The sequence below is a fragment of the Pholis gunnellus genome, assembly GCF_910591455.1.
Source record: "Pholis gunnellus genome assembly, chromosome: 5".
Lineage (NCBI taxonomy): Eukaryota > Metazoa > Chordata > Actinopteri > Perciformes > Pholidae > Pholis > Pholis gunnellus.
The window spans coordinates 9,038,064-9,061,186 of NC_136531.1; the positions used below are offsets into that span (position 1 = coordinate 9,038,064).

Genomic DNA, 23,123 nt, shown 5'->3' on the forward strand with positions numbered 1-23,123 from the left:
ACCATCACAGGGCTGCAATATGCAGGGTATACGAACACTCACCAACACTTTAAGTCATAGACATTCGGAGTCTCTAGTCCACCTGACGTGCCTCTCTGTGGAATTTGGGAGAAACATGCAAACTCTTGGGAGGCAACAGCACTAACCACTGTGCAACCATACCACCCACGTCACGTAGTCAGATGGAAATCCTGCACGCACAAACACACACACACACACGCACATTCAAGTCAATGATTTCCAGGGGAGCTTCCTGGAAAATTGTTGTAAGTGTTCTAGGATTGTCACAATGTGCCCAATAAAACAAAAGGGGAACACATCATTTCATGCATTTTCCTGCAATTTACTGGAAAATGCAATCATGCTTAACATTAGAGTAGTTGGCTTTCAGATGCACTTGTAATTGTTGTTCCTCCCTAATTGAAGGTCTACATTCATATGCACACACACACAAAGTGGTTGACGTTTTTGAAAGTCCCCGACAATACCATGATGCATATTTTCTTTGCATGGGTGGCCTGTAATTAAATAGACAGGGCACAAAAAAAACACATGCCCTGACACAGCGTTCATAAAAGAGACAGACATATTGGAAGTATTGAAACAAATTTATTGAATCTTCCAGTAGAGGCTTGATATTCATGGAATAAAACTGCTTTTCTGGGAGTTTTACTGAGCAAAAACACAAAGAAGGAGAAAAACTAAAACAAAACAAAGAGGCAATGTGTGAAAGTGCAGACAGACAACAGAAAACATGTTCAAAAAATACAAAAAGAATGTAAAGAGTAATACAATTTAACAGCAAAGAGGATTGCTCAAAGCATAAAATAACTGAATGGCAAAATCTGCATTTAATAAAAAAGAAAAATCATATTAGGACATCTGTAACTGATACCCTTTTCTCAGTCAACAATTAAAATTTGAATGCTCAACATTTTCCCATAACAGTCATCTAACATGTTTTGCTCAGTTGATGTAAAAAGAGAATCAGGAGTCACTGAAATATTTATGTCCTCAATGTGACTCCGTATTTGACACATTTGATTTTGCTGCAGAGTATACAGCAATGGACAAACTAAAATGCACTTGTATTTGCCTCTGCTTCATGAAGCTACCAGTCTTAAATGTGTAACACTACACTAACCAAACTATGCTTTGCAAAAACCAGACTGCACAGCATATATTCTAATAGTGAATATATCTAAACACTATTCTTTTTTCTTAAAATTCATTTGAAACACGAGTGTAACACAAGATGAGCAACATTTAAACATTAGTTGTTGTTTTTCGGAATAGTCTGAAATGCCTTTTAAGTGCCATTCCCCACACTAAACCCCACTCTTAACTCTCAAACTCCCCCTAATGTTGCCCTCTGATTATTTGTCATGATCTCTGATATGGGATTTTATTTATACAACAACTTTGTACTGCTTTAATATTTCAGCCAAAAAAAGAACACTTTGAAGAAACGGCATTCTTGTTGAAGTATCTGGAGATGATTACAATTTTTTCAGTCATACTGGTCAAGTCCCTGCTAACTTTTTACATTTCGTAAGCACATTTCATGCCAACCTCACTGCAGTCAGGCAGCAGACAGCAGCCGACTGCAATTTTGGTGGAATGTCCCATAATTATTGTAACTACACAAGTATATCTGGATTTCAGAGGGAATATTTATGTGAAAACTAGTAATGAGTCAGAATAATAGAACAATGAAAAAGAGACATTGTTGGAGCAAGATCAGGGAGGATACTTGCGTCATGATGAGTATGATGGTCTAATTATTACAGTTGGTCACAAAGATCAAGTATCTTCCAGTTGCATCACGCTCACTTTGCTTACTCCTCTCCCAGACTGTAAATGTGCCCAATTCAGACATCCTTCAAGTAGAGAACCAACCAATTTGAACAACTCGCCCAGCCCTACTTGTCCCAGATCAGCTTGTGTTTCAGTCAAAATGTCAGTCAGTTATCGGAAAAGGCAGGCTGGCTGAACCACAAGCCGATCTGTGACCCTATTCTTTGCTACTTAGACCAAAATGCTGGGCTATGGACAGCCACGGGGCTGAGGAGAGTGAAGCCTAGGAGACGGAGGATATAGGGTTGTGCGGGGAGCCCATCTGGGTTAGCACCTTATCCAACCACTGCAAGGGACCATGCAGGTGGATCTCAATCCAGCAGGGTGTGCTGGTCACATCCTGGCGGTGGTACTCTGCTCCCCAACCCTGGAACACATGAAAACACATCATTTAGAATTTATGCCACACCACTGTACAAGTTCTTGTTGTACTTGCTCCTAATTGTAGACTGTCGAGTGTTAGTGTTGTGTTCTGCTTGAGTACATGTTCATATTTTACATCAGGACGTCGCATGGTAACGTTGATATTTATACCAAATTTTTAAAAAAAGGCTATTTGAACATCTGATACATTTTTTTCTGATGTGATCTTTGTTTGTATTGATTTTCACTGACAGCAAAACTACAAAAAAAGATGAAAACAGTTTTTAAAAACTGATTTTTACCCTCACCCTTTATGTCCTCAAGCATCCATCTAACTAACATAGTTAAAAAGGTGCATCAAGTAATAGAAAGTGAGGAGAAAACACAAATGAACAACTTATTCCATTGTGCACCAAAAAATATATACTTTAACTCCAGTGTTTGCAGTGCAAATGTAATTTAAAAAAAATGTAATTTAAAAATTCAGATTTTTGTGATTTTTTAAAATCCAATGTTCATCTAATTAAACATTTATAAATTCCCAGATTTCTTTAAAAAAAAAAAAAAAGTATTAACAGTGTCTCAATTGTAAAACGTAAGTCAGTCTATACAAAATATACTGTAGGAAGGTGAATATTAGCATTAAACAATCCAAAAATGTCATATTGCTGAATCTGATCAGCTCACCTTAACGAAACTCATGCGGATGGTGCACATCTTTGTGAGCTCATAAACAGCCTCGAAGCCGTGGTTGACGGACTGGGCCAGCAGCTCAGCAAACTCCTGGTTGTTGAAAATCTTCAGGCTGCAGCCGCTGGGAATCTTACACACAGTCGTGGGATGGAAGCCGTGGTGGTAGTTACAGTTACGGCTCTGGACGAAGATACTGCTATCACTCAGACATTCTGCGTACACCTCCCCACCAACATAATACAGATGGACACCTGAGAGGAAGCAGGAGAGAATTAAATGTTGGTCACCGGGAGAAGCCGACCCGTTGTGTCACTTTCATCAGCAAAAACTATCTTAAAACCAATACACTAAAATGTGTACTCAATTTGTTGTAATTGTTCCTATTGACAACATTAATTGATTTAGTCTCGTCTGCCTGAAAGTCGGTGCATTGCAGCCATTGACCGGCTCTCCGTACTGCACCTTTGCCGATGTGCCGCCGGGTGTTCTCAATGGTGGAGTTGCGGTTGACGTTGGAGAGCAGGCCGAGGCAAAATCGGTTGCGGTTGTTGGAGGGATCTGTGAAGCCATCGACGAGCACGCTGGTGGAGGACGCCTGGAACGCCTCTCCGACACGATTATTGAGCTCGTAGTAAACAATAGAGCACCAGTGCTTGGGTTCCTCATAGGCCACGGGCTGCACATCTGCACAGGAAACACATTAACAGGTCAAAGGGGTGAGCTGAGTACACTGAACACGCAGAGACAGACGCAGACACATTTAATGCACATTTAGGACTCCTCAGAGCAGACTCCTGTACAGACAAGCTGCCAGGAGCCGCTGATGCCAGCTGTAAATCTTACTCATCCGCACAATTATTTCTGGCAAATTGTCCCCAATAGCCCATTAACAATGATTAGAATAAATATATAGGACCCACTGGCTACATTTGTATACATTTACGCTGACCAAAATCAATGCAGATACATCCTAAAGTATGCCCACTGTCTGAGGTCTGTGTGCCAGCCTTTACTGAGCAGAAAAACAGTCAATAGACGGTGCCTGGCCATGCTCTCTGAGCCAGTGCCAGCTGGCCTCACCCACTCTGAGAGAGAGAGGAATACATCATGTTTATCTAAGCACATACTTCTCCTAAACTTCCTGTAGCATGGCACTGGCTAGCAGGTGTGTTTTGTCTGTCCCCTTCCCAGCACTGGCCTACAATAGAACCCTGCTCCCCTGTTCAGGATGCAGCTTGTGGAAAACCAAATTCCCACTTTCAGCAAACATTTTAACAGCTCTTCCCATGTGTGCGCAGAGTTTCTGGGCCTTGAGTGCATGATCATAAAAACAGTACAAATATGTTGTTGGTCAGGTGTGGAAAACTCAAGTTCATACCAGAGTTCAGCAGTTATTCCAATGTGTGGCGGGTCAAATTTTATTTCAAGCACCTGCATAGTGTGTTAGTGCAGTAATTCAAAATGTAACCATTAAAGAGAAGGATTGGTTTATTAAGACAACCTCCTTCTCTTTACAGGCGTCAGCAGCCTCTCACCTTTCACTCAGTCATTCGGTCAGTAAGAGAAACAGCTCTCAATCAGATATTCAGCTGCTAGTTCAAAAATCGGTCGTGGCAGGTTGTGTGGGAATGAAAAACCCTGCCGCTGTTTAGTCTTTACACGTCGAGCATCCTGTTCAACTATCGGGCTTTGCTTTTATTATCTTATGCGAGATGAGGACACAAATCAAACTTCAAGGATTGCCTTGCAATTAAAACAAAAATGGCTACAAAATGTGCAATAATCACATCAAAATAATTGCGGCGATAGGCCATAAAAGCAATTTGCTCATATGTAGGCGTCTACACAAATTAATGAATAAATATATTGTAGTCTATGACAACATATAGACCTAAAATAAAATACCTGGCTTTGTTGAGACTGTTTGTCTCCTCCACTGCGTTTCAGCACCCGGGACAGCACACACACACACACACACATGCACCCTCTACACACAACAAACAGCTATCTGTCTGAGAATAACTCGTAGTAAAAACTGACTTGGACGTCGAAGCTTCAAATTCGGGTCAGCCTTAGGAATCACCCTTTAAACGGGATGGCTCTGGACTCCCAATTCATGTACATTGTGCAGTATGCTCTATTACATATTCATGAATGCACGGTTCACATGTGTCTCCAGCACAATAAAGCCAAAACCACATAGTGGAGAGAGCAGCAATTATTGCACCGCATTTCCGATCTGAAAGTTGCAGGTAATTAGTGAATCTTATTGGTAACGAGTTTCAAGCCATGACCACCAGCAGAGATGACATAAGGCCTAGCTTTTAAAGACCTCGTAAAAACTGCTCTGAGGCCTGCCTTAATTTGTTGAGGCTTTGCGCTTCCCATGGACTCGCACCCACAGACAGAACCTCGCTGTCAACTAGCAGATCCTTTCCACCAACTGTTCAGGTTTTATCTGACCGGATATGGCATACAAACTCATCTGAGGTTCTCCTTTCCTTTTTTGCATTCGGAGGTTGACCACAAGACAGAAAAAAAAAAAACTTGAAGAAAAAACTTCCCAGAACTCTTTGCACCTGCAGATCAAGGGAAGCAGGTGCAGGCAGCTTTATGTGGATGATATCACTGTGAACACAAGGACGTGTGTATGCGTGTGTGAGATAGCGACTGCCATGGTTACCTGGCCGGTTGTTACTCTCTAGAGGCAAAGCTGGAACCAGGAGGTTGGTGTCCATTGGCTGGGGACAATCCTGAGTCATCTGCTCCTCTGGGGGCATGTAGGCAGGAGGGGGTGTCTCTGCATCAGGAAGGAGGCAAAAACAAAGAGCAGTGAAAGTGAGTTGTTGTCCGGCACTGAGGAAAAGTGGAAGACGAGTTCACTGTTGAATCTCACCGGGCATTTGGAATGGACTGCTGGGGTCAGAGCTGGATGGTGACTGAGGGAAGGTGGCGCTGCTGCTGCCACTTCCCGGCGAGTTTGGGTAGCTGTTTACCGGTGAACTGGGGAAAGCGGGGGGCATTGTGTTGGCCTGAGTGAAGGATTCTGGGAAGGTGGCATTCTGCGGCATGTGCGGCTCGTTCTGTTGTAGAGGGTTGCGGAAGCGAGGCAACATTGTATGCTTGGCGTTGAACTCACTGTTCCTCGGTACCAACACAGGGGGCAGCACTGAAGAGGGAGAAAGACATCGAAATTGTTAAAACAGGAAATGCTTTGATGCACCACAAGTTCTTTGACCAAAATGTTTTTTCTGTCTGTAGAGATTCTTTAAATACTTCAGAACGACACTCCACTAATAAGTCAAACCAAAAAAAATGTTTTTATCGGCCTACTTATCGGCTTTTTTCTCTCCCTTCTGATAAGGGCTGGGTGACACAATGCCATAAACTGTGAGACAATATAATTTGTCAACTGTCAGATTTGGCTGAACTGTTTTTTTTTTCCATTGTAGGCAATGTTGTTAATCAAAGAGCTGTTTCAAGGCAATACACAACTTTTATATCATTTATTCTATTTTGTTTCCTACCTTTATCTGTGAGTGTCTTCACGTCATTGTTCTGTGATTTATGTGACTTGGCTGGTGGGGTAATTGACCATTGGGTTTAACAAAGAAGACATAACAAATCTATACAAACTCAAAAAGAACTATGCTATTTGATTCCAACATAGTAAAAAGAAAAATCTTTCTGGCACTCGCCATGTTTCTACATTCTGAGCGCAGATGTCTCTGCATTTTTTAAATGTCAGCGTCCTGCCTGTTGGTCTTAGCCAGCGGTATTTGGTCCAGACTCTCAGGTTTCTGATCTGAAAAGACATTTTGAGGCAGGCCATTCTTGAGGAATTTATCACTTGGGGTAAATAAATATCCTGGCTGATGTGAGGGCTATTCAGGTGCAGTGCATACAAACTACAGAGATACGCCCCACTTGTGTCTATAAATACCTGCGCAGATAAATAAAGCTGGTGCTGAAATTGTAACAGGGGCCCACACTGCTGTCAGTGTTGCTGCAGGTAGCCCATGTGGTGCTGCAGCAGGCCAATGCATCAATGTAGCAGTTTATTTCAAAGCTTATATGTGGAGCAGGTGTTTGGTTGAATAGTGCAGGGAGATTGACAGGATGTGTGTGTGGGCGTGTAGTGTTAGGGGAGAAGGGGAGGGGGTTATGTGGACAGACAGGTGCTGTGGGGTTTAATCACCTTAACCCTCCGTCTTCCACCCGCTGCTAAAACAAAAAGTGTGCAAGGCAGGCAACAACTCTTTCCTCCCATTGTGTGTGGGTGACTGGCTTCCTGTTCCAGCCATCCTCAGAGAAACTGTGTGTGCAGTCGTGTGTGTGTGTGTGTGTGTGTGTGTGTATCCTGGTTTTTGTAACATGCGTGCAAGTGCAAAAGTGTATGTGTGTGACTGTGTGTCTACATGTGTGCATAAACGTAAAAAAAAAAAGGCCAGCAGCACAGAGCATGCCCAAAACAAAGCCCTCATTCTCCCCTAGATGGAATTTCCTGCCCCACACGCACACATGAAAGAACACACACACACACACAGACACACACACACACACTCTTGGCCCTTTACGCACTTAGCACTCTGCACACAGCTGTTTCTATCTTGTCAGCTGACCCTCATTTTCTATTTAGTAAGGGGCCAAGTAGTGTTTGATTTGTCTTTTTTCTGCTCTACCTTTGCAGTGAAGGCGCTGGAATCTTTTTTATATCTCTTCTAGCATTGTTAGCTAAACATAGTTTTGTTGGAAAGCCTATTCTGATTTTAGTTCATAATAGGCTTTTTTTTGGTGTCTTTTTATGTCTTTTATATTATATTATTGGAGTTGGTTTTGTCAATTTCATTATGAACGTTTTATATATTTGTAATTTGATGATTTTAATTAGCTGACTTGTGTGAAGTAACTTGGGTTTAAAGGTCCCGTGTTGTAGAAAGTGAGATTTTCAAGTCTTTTTGATTGATAAAGCAGGTCTAGGTGCTATATAAAAACGCTGAAATTATCAAACAAATCAATCCACACAAAAATGCACACAGCCTGTATTCAGAAACTGTGCTTTTCAACGAGCCGTCAGGACTTCCAAAAGGTGATGTGGTTTTTTTTTCTGTCATTTTGAAAAGATAAAGACTTTCAGAAAACAGATACTGTAAGAGATTCAGGGGGGAAAAGAGTTAAATAAATGACCGGCGTAAGACATTCAAGAAAATTCAAGAACTTCAGGCTAAAAAAGTTCCTGAAATATTTCTTCAAGGTTTTCCTTCTATTAGGAAAAACATCAAAATGGGGACGTTGTGATCACAGTAAATTGTATGTGTCTGAACCACTAGGACACCAGGATGTCAAATGTTAGACAAATTCAGAAATTCTTTCTATGGATTATGACTCATTCTTATGTACGGTAACACAAGGAATGCCATGACTAAATGTATAGAAGTGATTATGGTTTAATAATATCACTGACGATGTGGCTGATTCACTTAATAAGGTCAGTGTGGGCCCTGATAGGATCGGTGTATCCCTAATTATTTCAGGACCGTATCACTCACCTGGACTGTCCACTCGTTTGTAGTGGTAGGGGTTGATGCACACATCCTTCTGTTTGGAGCCAAAGGGGTACTCGCAGCACTCCAAGGCCTTCAGCTCGTGGTGGGACTGCAGGTCGGGCCAGCGCCACACCCGGCAATAAATGACATGCGGCAGACCTTTCCTATGGGACACCTGCAGCCGTCCATCCAGGGAGCGGGGGATTGTCACACAGTTACTGAGCTGACCCGGGCAGCTGAGAGCCTTCTCCAGCTCCTCCATGGCCCCCTTCTTCTTTTTCAGTTTCTTAACCAGAGCATCCACGGCCTTCTCCGCCCATTTCTCTTCCTCGTCTCCCTGCTTCCAACCCAGCAGCCGTTTGACCGCCGGGCTGGTGAAGGAGAAGAGCGAGGTGACGTTCATGTTGGACAAACCGCGCTCCTCCCCTCTCCTTTCTGTCCAGAAGAAGTGTGAGAGCAGCGGTGGTGGACAGTCTAGCCTTACAAAAGAAAGGGTGAAAAGAGCGTCTGTCCTTTTGGAGTTTCAGATCATCCTCAGCTTCAGCGACGTAAGATCAGATCCTCTTGACAGTCACTTGGCTAGAAGAAAAGGAGAGTTAGGTTAGCATCTATGAGTAACAATTTCTACCAAAAGAGATTTCAAACACACTTCTGCAGATCAGTCCTGCTTTCTGGGTCCTTTCTCTGACAAAGTTGTAGCAACTATGGTACACATGAACCTCTCCTCCCTTTTTGCCTCACAAGCAGCACTGACGTCTCACCATAAAATAGCTATTACAACCCTTGATGAGGCGATGATGTCACCATTATAGCCGTTATGGCCACGTCTGTCACGGCTTCTGGGAAACTGGCAGAGGAGACACGACGGACTCCCTCCTGTGACCGTCCGCCCCAACCAGGCATTCTCCAGATAGCTTCCTGTCCGTATGGCTTGTCACATTACCGCCACTCACTAATGTCATTTACAGTAAAGGACTTCGCATACAGTATGTGGCCTACACAACCATGTTGGAATTTGTCCTGCAGGTTTAACGCCTGATTCACTTTACAGACATGTATATTCATTCACAGGATAAACATGCCGTCATCTTTTTCATGGTGAAAGCTGAGTAGCAGCTCAAATTTATTGGCCAATAAATTGTCAGTAAATACTGAAAAAAACTATTATTCCATTTTCATTAAAATTACTCAAATAATTTAGTCCTTAGACCAGGGGTGTCAAACTCATTGTTGCTCTGGGGCCGCATCGGCATCATGGTTGCCCCCAGAGGGCCGGTTGTCGGCGGGGGGGGGGGGGGGGTGCTGCTGCTCCTGCGTCGTCGGCGGGGGGGGGGGGGGGGGGGGGGGGGGGGGGGGTGCTGCTGCGTCGTCGTCGGCGGCGGGGGGGGGGGGGGGGCTGCTGCTGCCACATACCTGGTGGAGGTGTGTGCGCGCGGATCGGGGAGGAGCTCCGCCGTGCGCGATTTCCATTTTTTTTTGTTTTGCTGGTAGATTCGCGGGCCACATAAAATGACGTGGCGGGCCGGATCCGGCCCGCGGGCCGTATGTTTGACACCCCTGCCTTAGACCGTTTAAATGGAATTACATTGCTTGGCAGCCGCTTGGGTCCATGTTTACTTCATGTCAGCTTATATCATGCACATACACTGCAACAGGAAATTAACTGGGACACATTTGGACTTCGAACTGATCTATAGTATGTAAGGAAATGTCCCTCACAATTTTCCAGGGCTAGATTTACAGTGATTTAGCATAAAACAGATAAAGGCAGCAAATCCTCCCATTTGAGAAGCTAGATTGATTTAGAGAGATTTAAAAGACTTAAAACGATCAATCCGAAATCACAATAGTAATCAATTAATTTTATGATAATAGTCTAATCAGTTAATTGTGTCAACACTAATGTGAACACAGTGAAGACTTTTTGTAAAGTGACCTTGAAAATGTAAAACAAAATCGCAATTTTCAAGAGCTTAAACTGATGTCTTCAAATTGCTTAATGCTGCAACCAACAGTCACAGAACCAAAGATATGCAGGTTACTGTCATAACAGGAAAACCAGCAATTTTTGCATTTTAGAAGCTGAACCCAGGTACATTTTTTGCTTGAAAAATGTTTGAAACTAACAAAATCCGCTCTAACAAAATATAGCATTATTGCAATATACAACTCAATACAGTAATGGAGGAATTTATCCATATTGCCCATAGTTTTACTTGATATGACTGTAAGTCAAAACATAAAGATACTCTATGTTGCTCTTTCACAAACAGTGAGAAAAAGTGTTTGCCAGACAACTCTGCATATATGTGGAATTTGAAAAGGTCTTTCAATGAGCCGCCTGCTGAGGCAAATGTTCTATAAAGCTTCAACACCACCAACTAAAAACACTGGGTTTGAGCAGGAATCTGGCAATGTGCAGGACAATAAAAAAGGAAGTGCATCTGGACCCCAGAATAAATGTGCCCATTCACTCGGGTCCCACTGGAACAATTCAGTAGCCAGGACGTACACACATTCTAGCTTTTAAAGGGGAAAACAAAAGCGAATCGATCTCTTCCAGTTCCACCTTCTTTTCAAGTTTGTCTGAATGCAATTAGGAAAGATAAAAACTGAGTCATGGTTAAGGTTTGGCTTTGCACAACTGTTCGGATGCAATCCTAGAATCAAATGAACAGCGTTTCAGAAATGCACCACCTTTCATCCACACTGACTCACGGGTTAATCTCTGACAGTAAAGCCTGCAGTATATTGGATTTCCTACTAGCTGGAACAAATACATCATTAAGACTGCTCTGTAGTTATTCTTGGCCCTTCAGATTATGGGATGAATAGTGATTTCTATCTTTGTCAGCTACTGCATGTGTAAGCTACATCATACTGACAAACAGGCAGGGAAGTGTGATGAGAACAGGTGCTGTTTACAACGTGTGTGTGTTTGTGTGTAGTGTGTGTTGTGGGCTCTTACTATTGCTAACCACAGTGACAGGAAGGCAGCAAGTTGCACCTATACTTAGCTTAACCGCCCGAATCACATTGGCTAATCAAAAGTGACGCTGAACTACTGATATACGAGGGAGTGGACGTGTATGTGTGTGTGTGTTTGTGTGAGAGGAGGGAAAGAGAGAACACATCTCAACACTGATATCACTTCAGTGCCCCACTATATCACAAACTGCTAGCATCCTAAGAGGACCACTCTCCAATATCACAGAGACAGGAAACAGGCTGTGTAGTTATGTCTTCATAGCTGTCATCGCCGGCACAGCAGTGACATCACTTCCTCTTGCTGGGAGCTGCAGGTTTTTCCACAGGTGCAGGGTGGGAGAGAAAAAGGCGGTTTCCTAAAACCGGCCACCTTCGACCATTAACTTCCTTTCTCACTCTCTCTCACACCAGTTTCCATTTAAAAGCGGAGGATGGGTCAGAAAGGTCATGGGTGTGGCCTCTGTGGTCCCGCCTGTTATGGGGTGGTTGTAAAACACTTTTCAATCCCCTTTAAATTATTCGTTATTTTTGCTGCTTACTGTTCCTCCCTACAGTATTAGTAGACTTGTGTGACTGAAGAAAATCTGCTATCAAAGCTCCGCTAATTCAGTGATAAGCACATTTTCATCACAATAAAAGTCTAATATCAGGAAATATTGGGTTTTCATCAACAGTAACTTTACACGACAGAAGGCTTCAGCTGTGCTCCAGCCCCGGTTTTCCTCCTACTCTCCTCGGGGGAGGAACTCTTGAGCGCAACAATATAGCATGAAGCTCAATAAGTGATAACTGCAATATCAGCTTGTACCACCAGTCAGACATATAAGGAGTCTTTTTGATCCACTTCCAGTCACAAAGCTGCTTTGATGTCTTCTCAGTAACAGCCAGAGCTATCAGTTCAGGACTAGCTGCAGAAAGACAACCTTTAATACATTTCAGATAAGATGACAGAAGGTTCTGTACTGTAACATCTGGAGCAGGCTTCACAACCCTCTGTTGTCATTCTGCTGCAGCTGGACAACATTTCGCTTGGATATTTCCAATCCTGACAGTTAGAAATATCTGACCGCATGCTTATTTAAATGGACTGATCAGGCCGTAACCTCCAGTTCTGCCGAGTGAAGCCAAAGCGGACGTGTCTTAAAAGCATTCTCTCTACTGACCAGCAGGGGGCGACTCCTTCGGATGCAAAAAAGAAGTCAGATTGTATGAAAGTCTATGAGAAAATGACTCTACTTCTCACTTCATTTATTACCTCAGTATACATTGTAAACATGTGTTTATGGTCTCAATCACTAGTTTCAAGTCTTCTTCAATACAGCATGATGTTCTTTTAGTAAATGATGGTCCATTTTGAGTCAAATAGACCGTACAATAGAGCATGCTTTAGGGTGGGCTTACTGTGATTGACAGGTCGCTGCCGCTACCAGAGCCGTACACACCGTCTCTACGTCACTTCTGTGCCATCAATCAATCAGGAAATTGTCATTTATGCTTTTCTAGTCGCCAATCTCTGATAACGTTACATTGTAAATAACCGTGTTTAAATAATAGACTGTGTGTAAAAAGGTTTATATTGACAGGACGGTGCAGTATCGCTAACTAATGAAGGTTCATCTCAGCTACATTATGATGCGTTCAGGCTCTGTTCGGTGTAAATGAGTATCGAGCGAAAGGTAAATTATAACGTTATCATGATGTGTTCACATTTAATCTTGTAAAATGTAGTGTTGGTGAGAAACTTGAATAAATCCAGTTGTTTGAAGGAGATGTTTTCACAATAACATAAATAGACATTAGAGAGGGAACTATAACCCGTTTACACTAGCTCTACGCAGCTTATTATACATCATTAAAACTACTAATGACAAGATTTGTTTTATTCCATAAAACTACAATATTTTATTTGCTTGAATTTTGTGTTTTCATGAAGAAAACGAACACACAATAGATGACTAAAACAAAGTAAAAGCATAACATATAGACTTGTTGAAAGATTGTTCAGAGCAGTTGAAATGATTTTATAATCGAAAAACAAAGGGATCTGTATCTGCCAATATGGATCATCAATGATTGGCAATTAGTATCAGACGCAAAAGACAGGATCAGGGATCTCTAAAAGTTACATTTGCTCCCTTTATTCTTTTGTGCTGACTTGATCTGTGATCTGATCTGTGATCCACTAATAGACTAGGATGTCTGCATGACAAAAACAACTTTTTGTGCACCAATTTCGGCTCATACCTTGCGGTGATAACAGCACCAACAGTGCAAACTCCGATTAAAGTGCTGACAGAGCTAACAGTGTTTACCTGAAGTGGAACCAGAGGGTGTGTGCTACGCTACGATGGCGCTGTTGGTCGGGGCGGCATAATCAGCTGTAACCGCCACATGAGAGCAGGGCATGGCAGCGAAAGGGAGCTAACCAGCGAGACACGCTTGCATGCACTAACCTGCACTAAAAGCACGTGTGACCGGCCAAGTTATGTCAACAAAGCGAGGAGGATAACAACATTGTAAACATGAGTTTTTGGCAGGGGTGTTCAACTAAAATTGAAGGAGGTCCAGTTAAAGAGAATTCCCTCATGCAAAGGTCCGGAAGATCACAAAAAAATGTCTAACTTGCGCTTTGATTTAGTCCCGTATATATTGAAGTAACTAGTAGTTGTATCAACGTCTGTATTTAGTCAACAGCTGAATAAAGAAAGATTGAATAATATCTTAACAATATTTATTGTCCGTTTTCTCTCGCCCCGTCTCTCCCATGTGTGTGTGTGTATCTCACTAGTGGCGATGCTTATGGGAATACACATATTTGATTGGCTGAGCAGAATCACGTGAGATGATTTACAACGTATGCAATTGGTCAGTGTGTTTCCTGGACCGCTGAACAAGTGACGTAAAGTCTGGAAAAGCTGCACCGGTGTAAATAAAAGCCCTCCTTCAAAATTAAATAATTCTCAATTATCCATTGGTTATAGGTCCGGACCACGGTCCGCCTATTAGTGACCCATAGTTTATGGTCTCAATTGGTAGTTTCTTCAATCAAGTAATTTATTCAATATAGCATGATGGTCCCAAAGATGATAAAGCAGGGTGTGCTTTAGGGCGTGGCTACCTTGTGATTGGCAGGTTACTACCACAGCATTGTCGGTGTGAGAGTTATCTGTATTTACCTCTTGCAGCTTGAACCCTTTCACAGTGTGTTTTCACTACATGCGAGTTAGTTGCAACATCTTTGGTCGCCTAAAAAATGTCTTTTCAGCTTTCAGTTGTACTCTTGTGTCACTGGCAAAAAAGTCAAGATGCCAACGGCCAAAAACCAAGATGGCGACAACCAAAATGACGTCCTCTAGGCTTCGAAACGTCAGTCCACAAACCAATGGGTGACGATGTCCATTTCTTATATACAATCTATGGCACTGGCACAGGGAGAGGAAATCCCCATTCATGCCTACAAAGCTCTGATTGGTTTGGTTGTTTTCCAGCCCACAACTGAAATTGTGAAAAGTGGTCAGCTATTTAGATTCCTACTAAAAATTCTCTTTATGTCTGCAACTCTGGATTATTTTTAACTGTCAGTTAACTTTTCCTGACATCCAGACACAAAGCTATAAATTGTTTGTTTTGTCCAACACATTTACAAAACGGAGAAAAGCAGCAATGTTTGGGTGATTGACAACGATTAACTGATGATCATTCAATGTAGGTTCATTTTCTGTAGATTAATTTATCAACATCTATTCCGTCAAATATCTATATGTAATCATCAACCTTTGAGCCTCGTCGCTAATGTCTCACACGGCCAATGAAGAGTCACAAAGATGCCTGCAGTGGCCTCGGACGCTGCTCTGCTTCCTATAAAAGCTGAAACACAAACCATCATTTACACAACAGCTCCATAAAAACCACTCTGACATTCCCTACAGCCGAGGCCGGGTAGTGCTCTCTCGCTATTGTGTTAGCGGTAGCTCGTTATGGCCATCAGTTAGCCTATCGGACAGAAACTGAGGCTAATGGGAGCACAGAATGGGATCATGCGACACTGGCAGGCGGAGGCTTTGACCCACCTGGTGTGAGCTGTTAGCCACTACACTAGCCCCATGGATCATTTTGCACCACTCCAGTGTCTGTTAATCAATTTAGGCCTGGGCTGTGTGGGATGAGGAGGCAGTAATGATGCTCTCTGGACCCTCCCCAGAGACGGAGCATTATGAAGAAGCTACATTATTTATCAGCAGGGTCCTGGATGGGGCCTCCATTAGCCGGCGCTGAAATGGAGTCACTGGCTATAAACAGAGGAGTACAGGAAGAGAGAGAGTGGTAGATAAAGAGAGAAAGAGAGAGAGAGAGAGAGAGAGAGAGAGAGAGGAAGAGGGGGGTGAATGATGCAGAAAGAAAAAGAGAGGAATAAAGTGAGAGTGGCAGCAAAGTGAGACAGAGTGATTGTTTGGGAGAGAGAGAGAGACGTGGAAAAGACTCGTATATCTGGTCTCTTCGCCGAGCACTTCTCGATTAAGTGCCTTCAAGGGTCGTTACTGAGCAAAGAGTGACACTACAAGGATGCAAGATATACTTTTTCACAAATATGAATAACAGCAATGACTATGAAAGCATCTCCAGAGTAGCATCTGTCGCAAAGTTCAAGCTCACTTGAGGCCACACACAAAAAAAACAGACTTATGAGCTATTTCACTGTTTCGCAGCTTTGTAAATTGAATATATTTGGGTCTTGGACTGTTAGTCAAACAGAATAAGCATTTTGAAGACGTCACGTTGGGCTCTGGAACTTTTCTCTATTATTTAGTATTTTATGAAATAAGTGATTCACCCAACAAATTATCGGCAGATTAATCTACAGTGAAAATAGTCTTTAGTTGCAGTCCTAATGAACAAAAACCCTTTCACTCATTAAAAAAGTTTAAACTTCTCAAATGATAACTGCCCAAAAAAAAAGCAGCTGTACAAGACCTGCCTCAATGAAATTGCCAAAATGTAAGTAAATCAGGAAGTATCTGATGAAAGAAATGAACACACATTTTAAATCATTTTTGAATAATTTTTGTTGTACTGTAACTGTAACCAAAATACGTACTGAATGGAACATTTGATGGTTGAAAAATAAATCAGTCAGTGCTCTCTGGTGAATATGAATTGCAATAGCAACGTATCTGAAGGCAAATTCTTGCTCATATATAAGGTAATATACAGCATTTGCAAATAACCTAATATTACCGGGTATATCAGCCCATCCTGAGCACGACTATTACTCAGCTATGTCGAATAGCCAGCCCTAGCAGGCAGCAATATGCAGATATGTACCATAGCCACTCGTATCTTATGAAACAGTGGCAGAGCAAAGCTTGAAATAACCAGTCAGACGTGAGGTGCTGTCCTTAGACTAGACATGGCATTGACCTGGGAGGCTCCTTAAACTCACTGCTGGGGTCACTTGTCTTCACAAACACCAACACGTACACAGCATGAGCCTATAGTAAAGATTACGCCGGTGCACAAGTGAGAGAAATCCAACTGGTCACTCTTCTTCCAAGCATGACATGGAAAACACTCCAAACAAATACTAATTTTAAAAGGCCGAACTGGGTTCAGATTCTTTATGTCCCAGACACACCAGTCCCACACACACACACACACACACACATGACTGCAGACATAACTAGCAAACACATGGGGTTTCATGCAGCTATCTCAACCATGCTTGGCACTCAGTGTTGGGTTAGTGTTGTGTTAGGGTGGACACCTCACCCCGACACATGGCAGGCTGTGTTGTCCGGGGCCGTGCAGACACACAGGAGGGTTTTGACGTTGTTCACTACTGTTGTGACTGACTCTCTGGATACAGGAATGCTGCTAACCTATATTTACACCTTGTTGTTGAGTAGTTTTTGGTCTTTGCTATGGTAGATAGATAGATGGATAGATAGATAGATAGACAGATAGATAGATAGGGTTTGACTTCGGTATACAGAGGCAAATATAACGTTTTGTAATGAAGCTAATAAAATCATCTTACAATCACATCTTCATTGCTATTTACTGAAGAAGCTTCACCCCTAACCCTGTCATTTCAATGATATAAAAACACCATTTGTTGAATTTTCAAACTGAATTTAAAGCCGCACACCCTGAGAATGCAGTAACGATAAAAAAAAAACATGGACAAGGACAAATTCCTGTCCTTTGGGTAATCTGATATGTCATCTTCAATAATGTCAGGAGATCCAGCCTGAGCTGCTGTAGGTCTCACTCTCTCACTCTCCCTCCTTTCTCTCTCACTCTCTCTCACATACACATTCACAATTACACAAATACACAATTATTTGATACAAATTCACGAACATATTGACAACTAAAACCAGAAACGTCCTGTGCAGCGCACCAGTGCACCAGTTTGATAAGCCTCAGCATCAGCCAAACCACAGTAGAATGATGAAGACTTAAAGATGTAAAGGTATGGCATGTGTGGTGAATTAAACTGCATGTGGACTTCCTTACTCATCACACTGGTTCAGTGACATCAAAGTGGGATCGCTTAACAAGTGTATGATGCAAAAGGACCACATATCAAACCACGAGCGTACCACCATATCACTATAGTATAGAGCTGAAAGGATACGTGCTCAGTCGTTTAAGTCATTTGTCAAACAACGGAAAATATTCCCAGAAAATGTGAGGATTTTGCTGCTTATCTTGGTTTCATATCATTCTAAATTGAAAATATTTGGGTTGGCAATTTGAAGACATTTCATGGGACTTCATGCAATTGTGATGGGCATTTTACGACATTTGATTGACCATGTAATTCATTAAGTATGACACATCCAGTATAGCTTCATGAACCCAATAGCGCCCTACCATGTGTTCAATTCCTGCCGTTTCATCTCTATTCCCTCCTGAATGATCACGGTGTGCAGCTATATGCCAACACATTTACCAGGGCTTCTACTGATACCAGCTTTAAAGAGGATTAACCTCAAATTTAGAGTGTTTTAGTGTCCAAACACAAAACATTCCTGTTAAAAAGAAACTTTCCCCCTGTAATATACAGTGAGCTAGCCTACATTATTACAATACTACTAGAGTTCTGTATCAAAACACTGATGTTTTTAACAATGAACAACCATGAAAATGTGGCTGAATGTGCAGCTTTGCAGTCTGATAGTGTGAGTTAAGGGAAGGAAAAAAAAAAAAAAGTTAGAAGCTGCCAACTGACACACTGTTGCGTTGATAACCATTGGGGTCTATTTCCCTGCAAACAGAACCACGCACACCATAGCGGGTGAACATACACATACGGGAACTTTTCATTTAGCATGTTGAAAAATAAAACAAAAAGTTTACAGTACCTTTTCTTCCTTTGCTGCTCTCTCCCTCTCTCTTTCTCTCTCCCTGTGTCTCCTCCTGCGTGCTCTCTCAGCCCGTCTTGGGTCTGCTCGACCCTGGCGTCAGTCAGTCGCGGAGCCCTCTCACCCTCCGCTGAGCGCCAGTATCACGCCGCGGGAGCATGCAGCCCCTGACAATAACAAGACCTACTTTTCACACTTCTAACATCTTCATTCACTCTGTGGAAACGTATTATGTAACTATGAAACAATGGAGTTTTCTCTCGCTACACACACACACGAAGAGCTTCTCGCCACTGGAGAGTTTCTTTTTTGCAGATGTCTGAGTTTGTTGTCGCAAAGGTGGTGAAACGTTGCTCGTCTGATGCAGTTCAGAGAGAACGAAAGCAGAATGAGGGGGCTCTGCACTTCAGAACATCCCTGCAAAATATAGGATAGTTGCTTGATTTTGCTCTTTTCTGCATAAATTACCAGCAATTGCACAATAAGGACGACTGACCCATGCAGCAGCATTATCGTTCGTTATTTCCCTCTCTGTTTTTACTATATAAAAAGCCCTTCTTCACCAAACTTGGCCAGTAATCTCTTGTAGCAGTTTTACCTATCTGGTTCATCTACAGTGAACTCCTGAACTGCACCTTGTTAAGCCTGCCTCTCAGCTCCTCTCTTGCTTTATGATAAGAACTATTTATGTTGTCAGGAGATCAAAAGTGTCCAAAAGCACAGGAGCATGCTAACACATCATCTCAACTTCTCACCTCAAGACAATCATGCAAACACACAACCAGCCCAGTCTTGATGCAGGCAAATGTACACGGGTGGGTAATAGGAAGAAGGATAATTTTGCAATGTCAAGAGTGAAACTTCCAACTGTTGTTACCATCTCATTAATATTGCATGATAATGCATGAAAATAGCCTTCAGGCCTGGGAGCAGCAGTAGAGGACATGGAATGTCATTCACGCATGTGAGCTAAATGCATATGTGCATCAGAAATAATCACATTTGGGGCATTCAGAATAACTTTTGATGACATCATATTTGATCTTATCAAGGCAGAGCTGAAGAGGTGAAACCCCAGTCACAAATTATTTCATAGACCAAAAAGAAAAATGCACTCCTTCATATAACAGAAAGTTCAAAAAGTACAATATGGCATCTAAGGAAATACTTACTAGCATACACTACATTTGATTGAAAAGTATAAGACAATTACAGTAGACTATTAATTCGCCCGGGGCATATATGTTAATTTGTTAAAAACGTAGGGTCAACGAGATTTTATTTAATTTCTTTTGCGGGTTTCATTAATCAAGTTCAGGGTCGCTGCGGTGACGAGGAACTAGATTATCTTGAAGACAGGCGGAGGGAAACGTTCAGAGCGGAGGAGGCTTCTGGTGTAGGTGACGTCACGGCGCTGGCGACAGAATGTCTGAGTGAGGCGGGAGCGAGCTGCACGTGAATAAATCTGGGAAAACAGTGCGAGGAGGGGGGGGGGGGGGGGGGAGGGGAGGGGCAGGGACGATGATGATCATGAGTAGCAATAGAAAGAAGGCCTCCCAAACTAATTTTTTTTGTCGAAGGGTTCCCTTCGCACACGCAGCCACACACACACACACACACACACACACACACACACACACACACACACACACACACACACACACACACACACACACATACACACACACACACACACATACACACACACACACACACACACACACACACAGACAAGGCTACTGTACATGCATTACAACACCACAGACATTTGCATGCCTAATACTTTTAAGGAAGAGGTTACTGAGTTTATACAGACTATCAGGCTTTATGACATTTTATCTCATCATAACGACTTTGATATTTGCACAGCGCCCATCTTGGTTTAAAAGTCTGAATGAATCAACCCCAGTATTTTCTAGTGGTGGAGAAAAGTGACAAAGTAGCCTAAGAGCACTTTAGAGGTACATTTCATGAGATATTTCCATTTTATGCTAATTTATACTTCCACTTCAGTAGGTTACATATAAGAGGGAACTATTGCACTTTTTACACCACTACGTTTATCTGACAGCACAGCTGTTGTTGTGTTATAGATCATTTTACATACATAACATGTAATCATAATCATCATCTACAACATTATGTAAAAGAAATGGACAATTTTTACATTGTAGTAATTTTGTATTTATTTTAACAGTTTATATAATGAATTTTGTTTTATGTTGATTATGTTGCATATCAATTTGATCTATTTTCAAAGCCTACACACTACCACAAATACAAATGTTTTGGGGGAAATGTATATTGCATCTATTTAGTGGAACCAGCCCATAGCATATCCAGTTATAGTTTTTAAACATAATTTAGGAATCATTGCAAGAGGCACACATAAAATCTCACAGATGCCCAAAAGACTTGTTGGCTATTTTAATTACTTGGCTCAAGAGTGTCAGTAATTTCTCGTTATGCAGCATGAAGCAACCACAATGCAAATATTTGCATTTTTAAAGTTACTAACATGAAGCAAATTATATTCTATATCACACAAATTCTCTCATACAGTTGCTGGAATCCAGATTACGTGAGCACTAAAAAAGAAAAGAAAATGTACTTTACTTATGTCCTTGTTTTTGTTGTATCAGTGGCAAGGACCCAAACAATCACAAACAGAAACCTTCTCCCTCGTAGCAGTAATGACAGCTGACACACGTAATAAGTTTATATCCCATTTATTATTCACACTGAAGACTGAATATTGCTAAAACAGGAAAACAAAAGCTGTGTTTCATACATATAATGAACAAGGAGAGGTTGCTGTTATTTCCTATCCTATTTCCTATTTCCTATTCCCTGCACTAAGCACTGAATGTAGAGGCAATTGAGATGACAGTCCCCATTGTTGAGCCATCACACAGCAGGACATCAACCACTGATGGAGAAGAGAAAAGGCCGACAGATGGGGTCAGCTCCTTTCCATCTCAAGTTGTGCTGCATGTCACCCTTAGGTAACCTATAGCTGAAAGAGACACCATAAGCAGAATCTAAACCATGGCGCAAGACATGAGGAGATTTAATGACTCTCAGGCTGTGAGATAAGTTCATCGCAACCAAATGATTTCCACATTAAACAACAAACACGTTGCAGGAATGTGACATGCTGTCTTCAAACGATGCAAACTGAGTGGCGACATGAAGCTCTGCCCGCCTCATGTATGGCAAACCACTGGCTTCGCTGGCCAACATCCACATCTGGCAATGTACATGGGGTTCAAACATGGCAAAAGATCCTATTTAATAACCAAAACAAAAAACTGCAGTGGAGTTTGGGGAGCTAACATTGACTCAATTGGGATTTATCAATCATTAAATTGTGAAGACAATGATGTCAAATCCAAACCTCAGAGGACTTGAGGTTGTTTTCTCACCTGGAGTTTCTCTGACCTGTAGTCACTGGTCGGACCGGCTTTCTACAAAACAAAACAGGAGCTGTAAACATGTCTGTCCAATAAATGTGTCAGTTCATGCAAAATAATATTTACAGCTCTTCATTTGTTTGTATAAAGCCTGTATGAACAAGAACCGGACCAGAACTAAATATGCCTCAAAGTGTAATTTTTTCCCCGTTTCGATTCAGAAGAAATGATCCAAACAAGACTATAAACCACTAATCCGGTCCATTTGGGGTTAAAGTCTACTCAACCATGGCTAGCTCATAATAAATTTAACATGGCTATCTCTGTGGTTTATAACAGCAGATGTGTGGACCACTAATCAGCTTCTAATGCCCCATCATTTGCCTTTTAAATAATTATCCTGATGCAAAAACTGTTTTCCTTTTGTTTTATTTATAAAGCTCAAAATCACATTTGCCTCAGAGGGTAATACCATCTGTACAACATAAGGCATCCTGTGTCCTCAGACCTTTGATTCAGATAGGGAGAAACACACACAAACACACACAAAATAGGACAACTTTAACAGGGAAAAAGGGGCAAAACCTCAGGAAACCTCGAGCTGCCGTACATTCAAAGATGACAAAGTAGCGGAAGTAAGATTACATTTGAAGAGATGAAATAATAATGATAAAGTACAAAGATAAATATTAAGGGAACATATGTTTTCTCTTAACTGTAGTGCTATTTAGGGATGCACCGAAAACACTTTTTTCAGACCAAGTAAAAGTACTTACATTACAGTTCTTACTAGAACTTTTCATCAGATGTTCCTCACTTTCTGACTGAAACTGACTTAAATACTGTACACACAACATGATGCTGTTGCTGACATTCAACATTGTGTTTTCCTGATA

General features: G+C 41.9%; 1 protein-coding gene across 1 annotated transcript; it reads right to left on the reverse strand.

Annotated features, from left to right (window-relative positions):
* Window positions 1–633: 633 nt before the first annotated feature.
* Window positions 634–18,927, reverse strand: smad1 (SMAD family member 1). The gene is made up of 7 exons (XM_079159335.1): window positions 18,815–18,927; window positions 8,463–9,038; window positions 5,810–6,082; window positions 5,597–5,713; window positions 3,376–3,597; window positions 2,908–3,164; window positions 634–2,224 (listed from the first exon to the last, which is right to left on the reverse strand). The coding sequence occupies exons 2-7, from the start codon at window positions 8,860–8,862 to the stop codon at window positions 2,081–2,083; spliced, it is 1,413 nt and encodes a 470-aa protein (XP_079015461.1). The 5' UTR covers window positions 8,863–9,038; window positions 18,815–18,927; the 3' UTR covers window positions 634–2,080.
* Window positions 18,928–23,123: the final 4,196 nt, after the last annotated feature.

Bases quoted from the DNA above. Each gene is read 5' to 3' on its own strand.
- smad1 (XM_079159335.1), bottom strand. From the start codon at position 8,862: ATGAACGTCACCTCGCTCTTCTCCTTCACCAGCCCGGCGGTCAAACGG. The intron at 3,165-3,375 runs GTGCAGTACGGA...GCTTCCTCTCAG, and splicing joins CCGGCGGCACATCGGCAAAG to GTGTCCATCTGTATTATGTT. The intron at 2,225-2,907 runs GTGAGCTGATCA...CATGTGTTCCAG, and splicing joins TCCGCATGAGTTTCGTTAAG to GGTTGGGGAGCAGAGTACCA.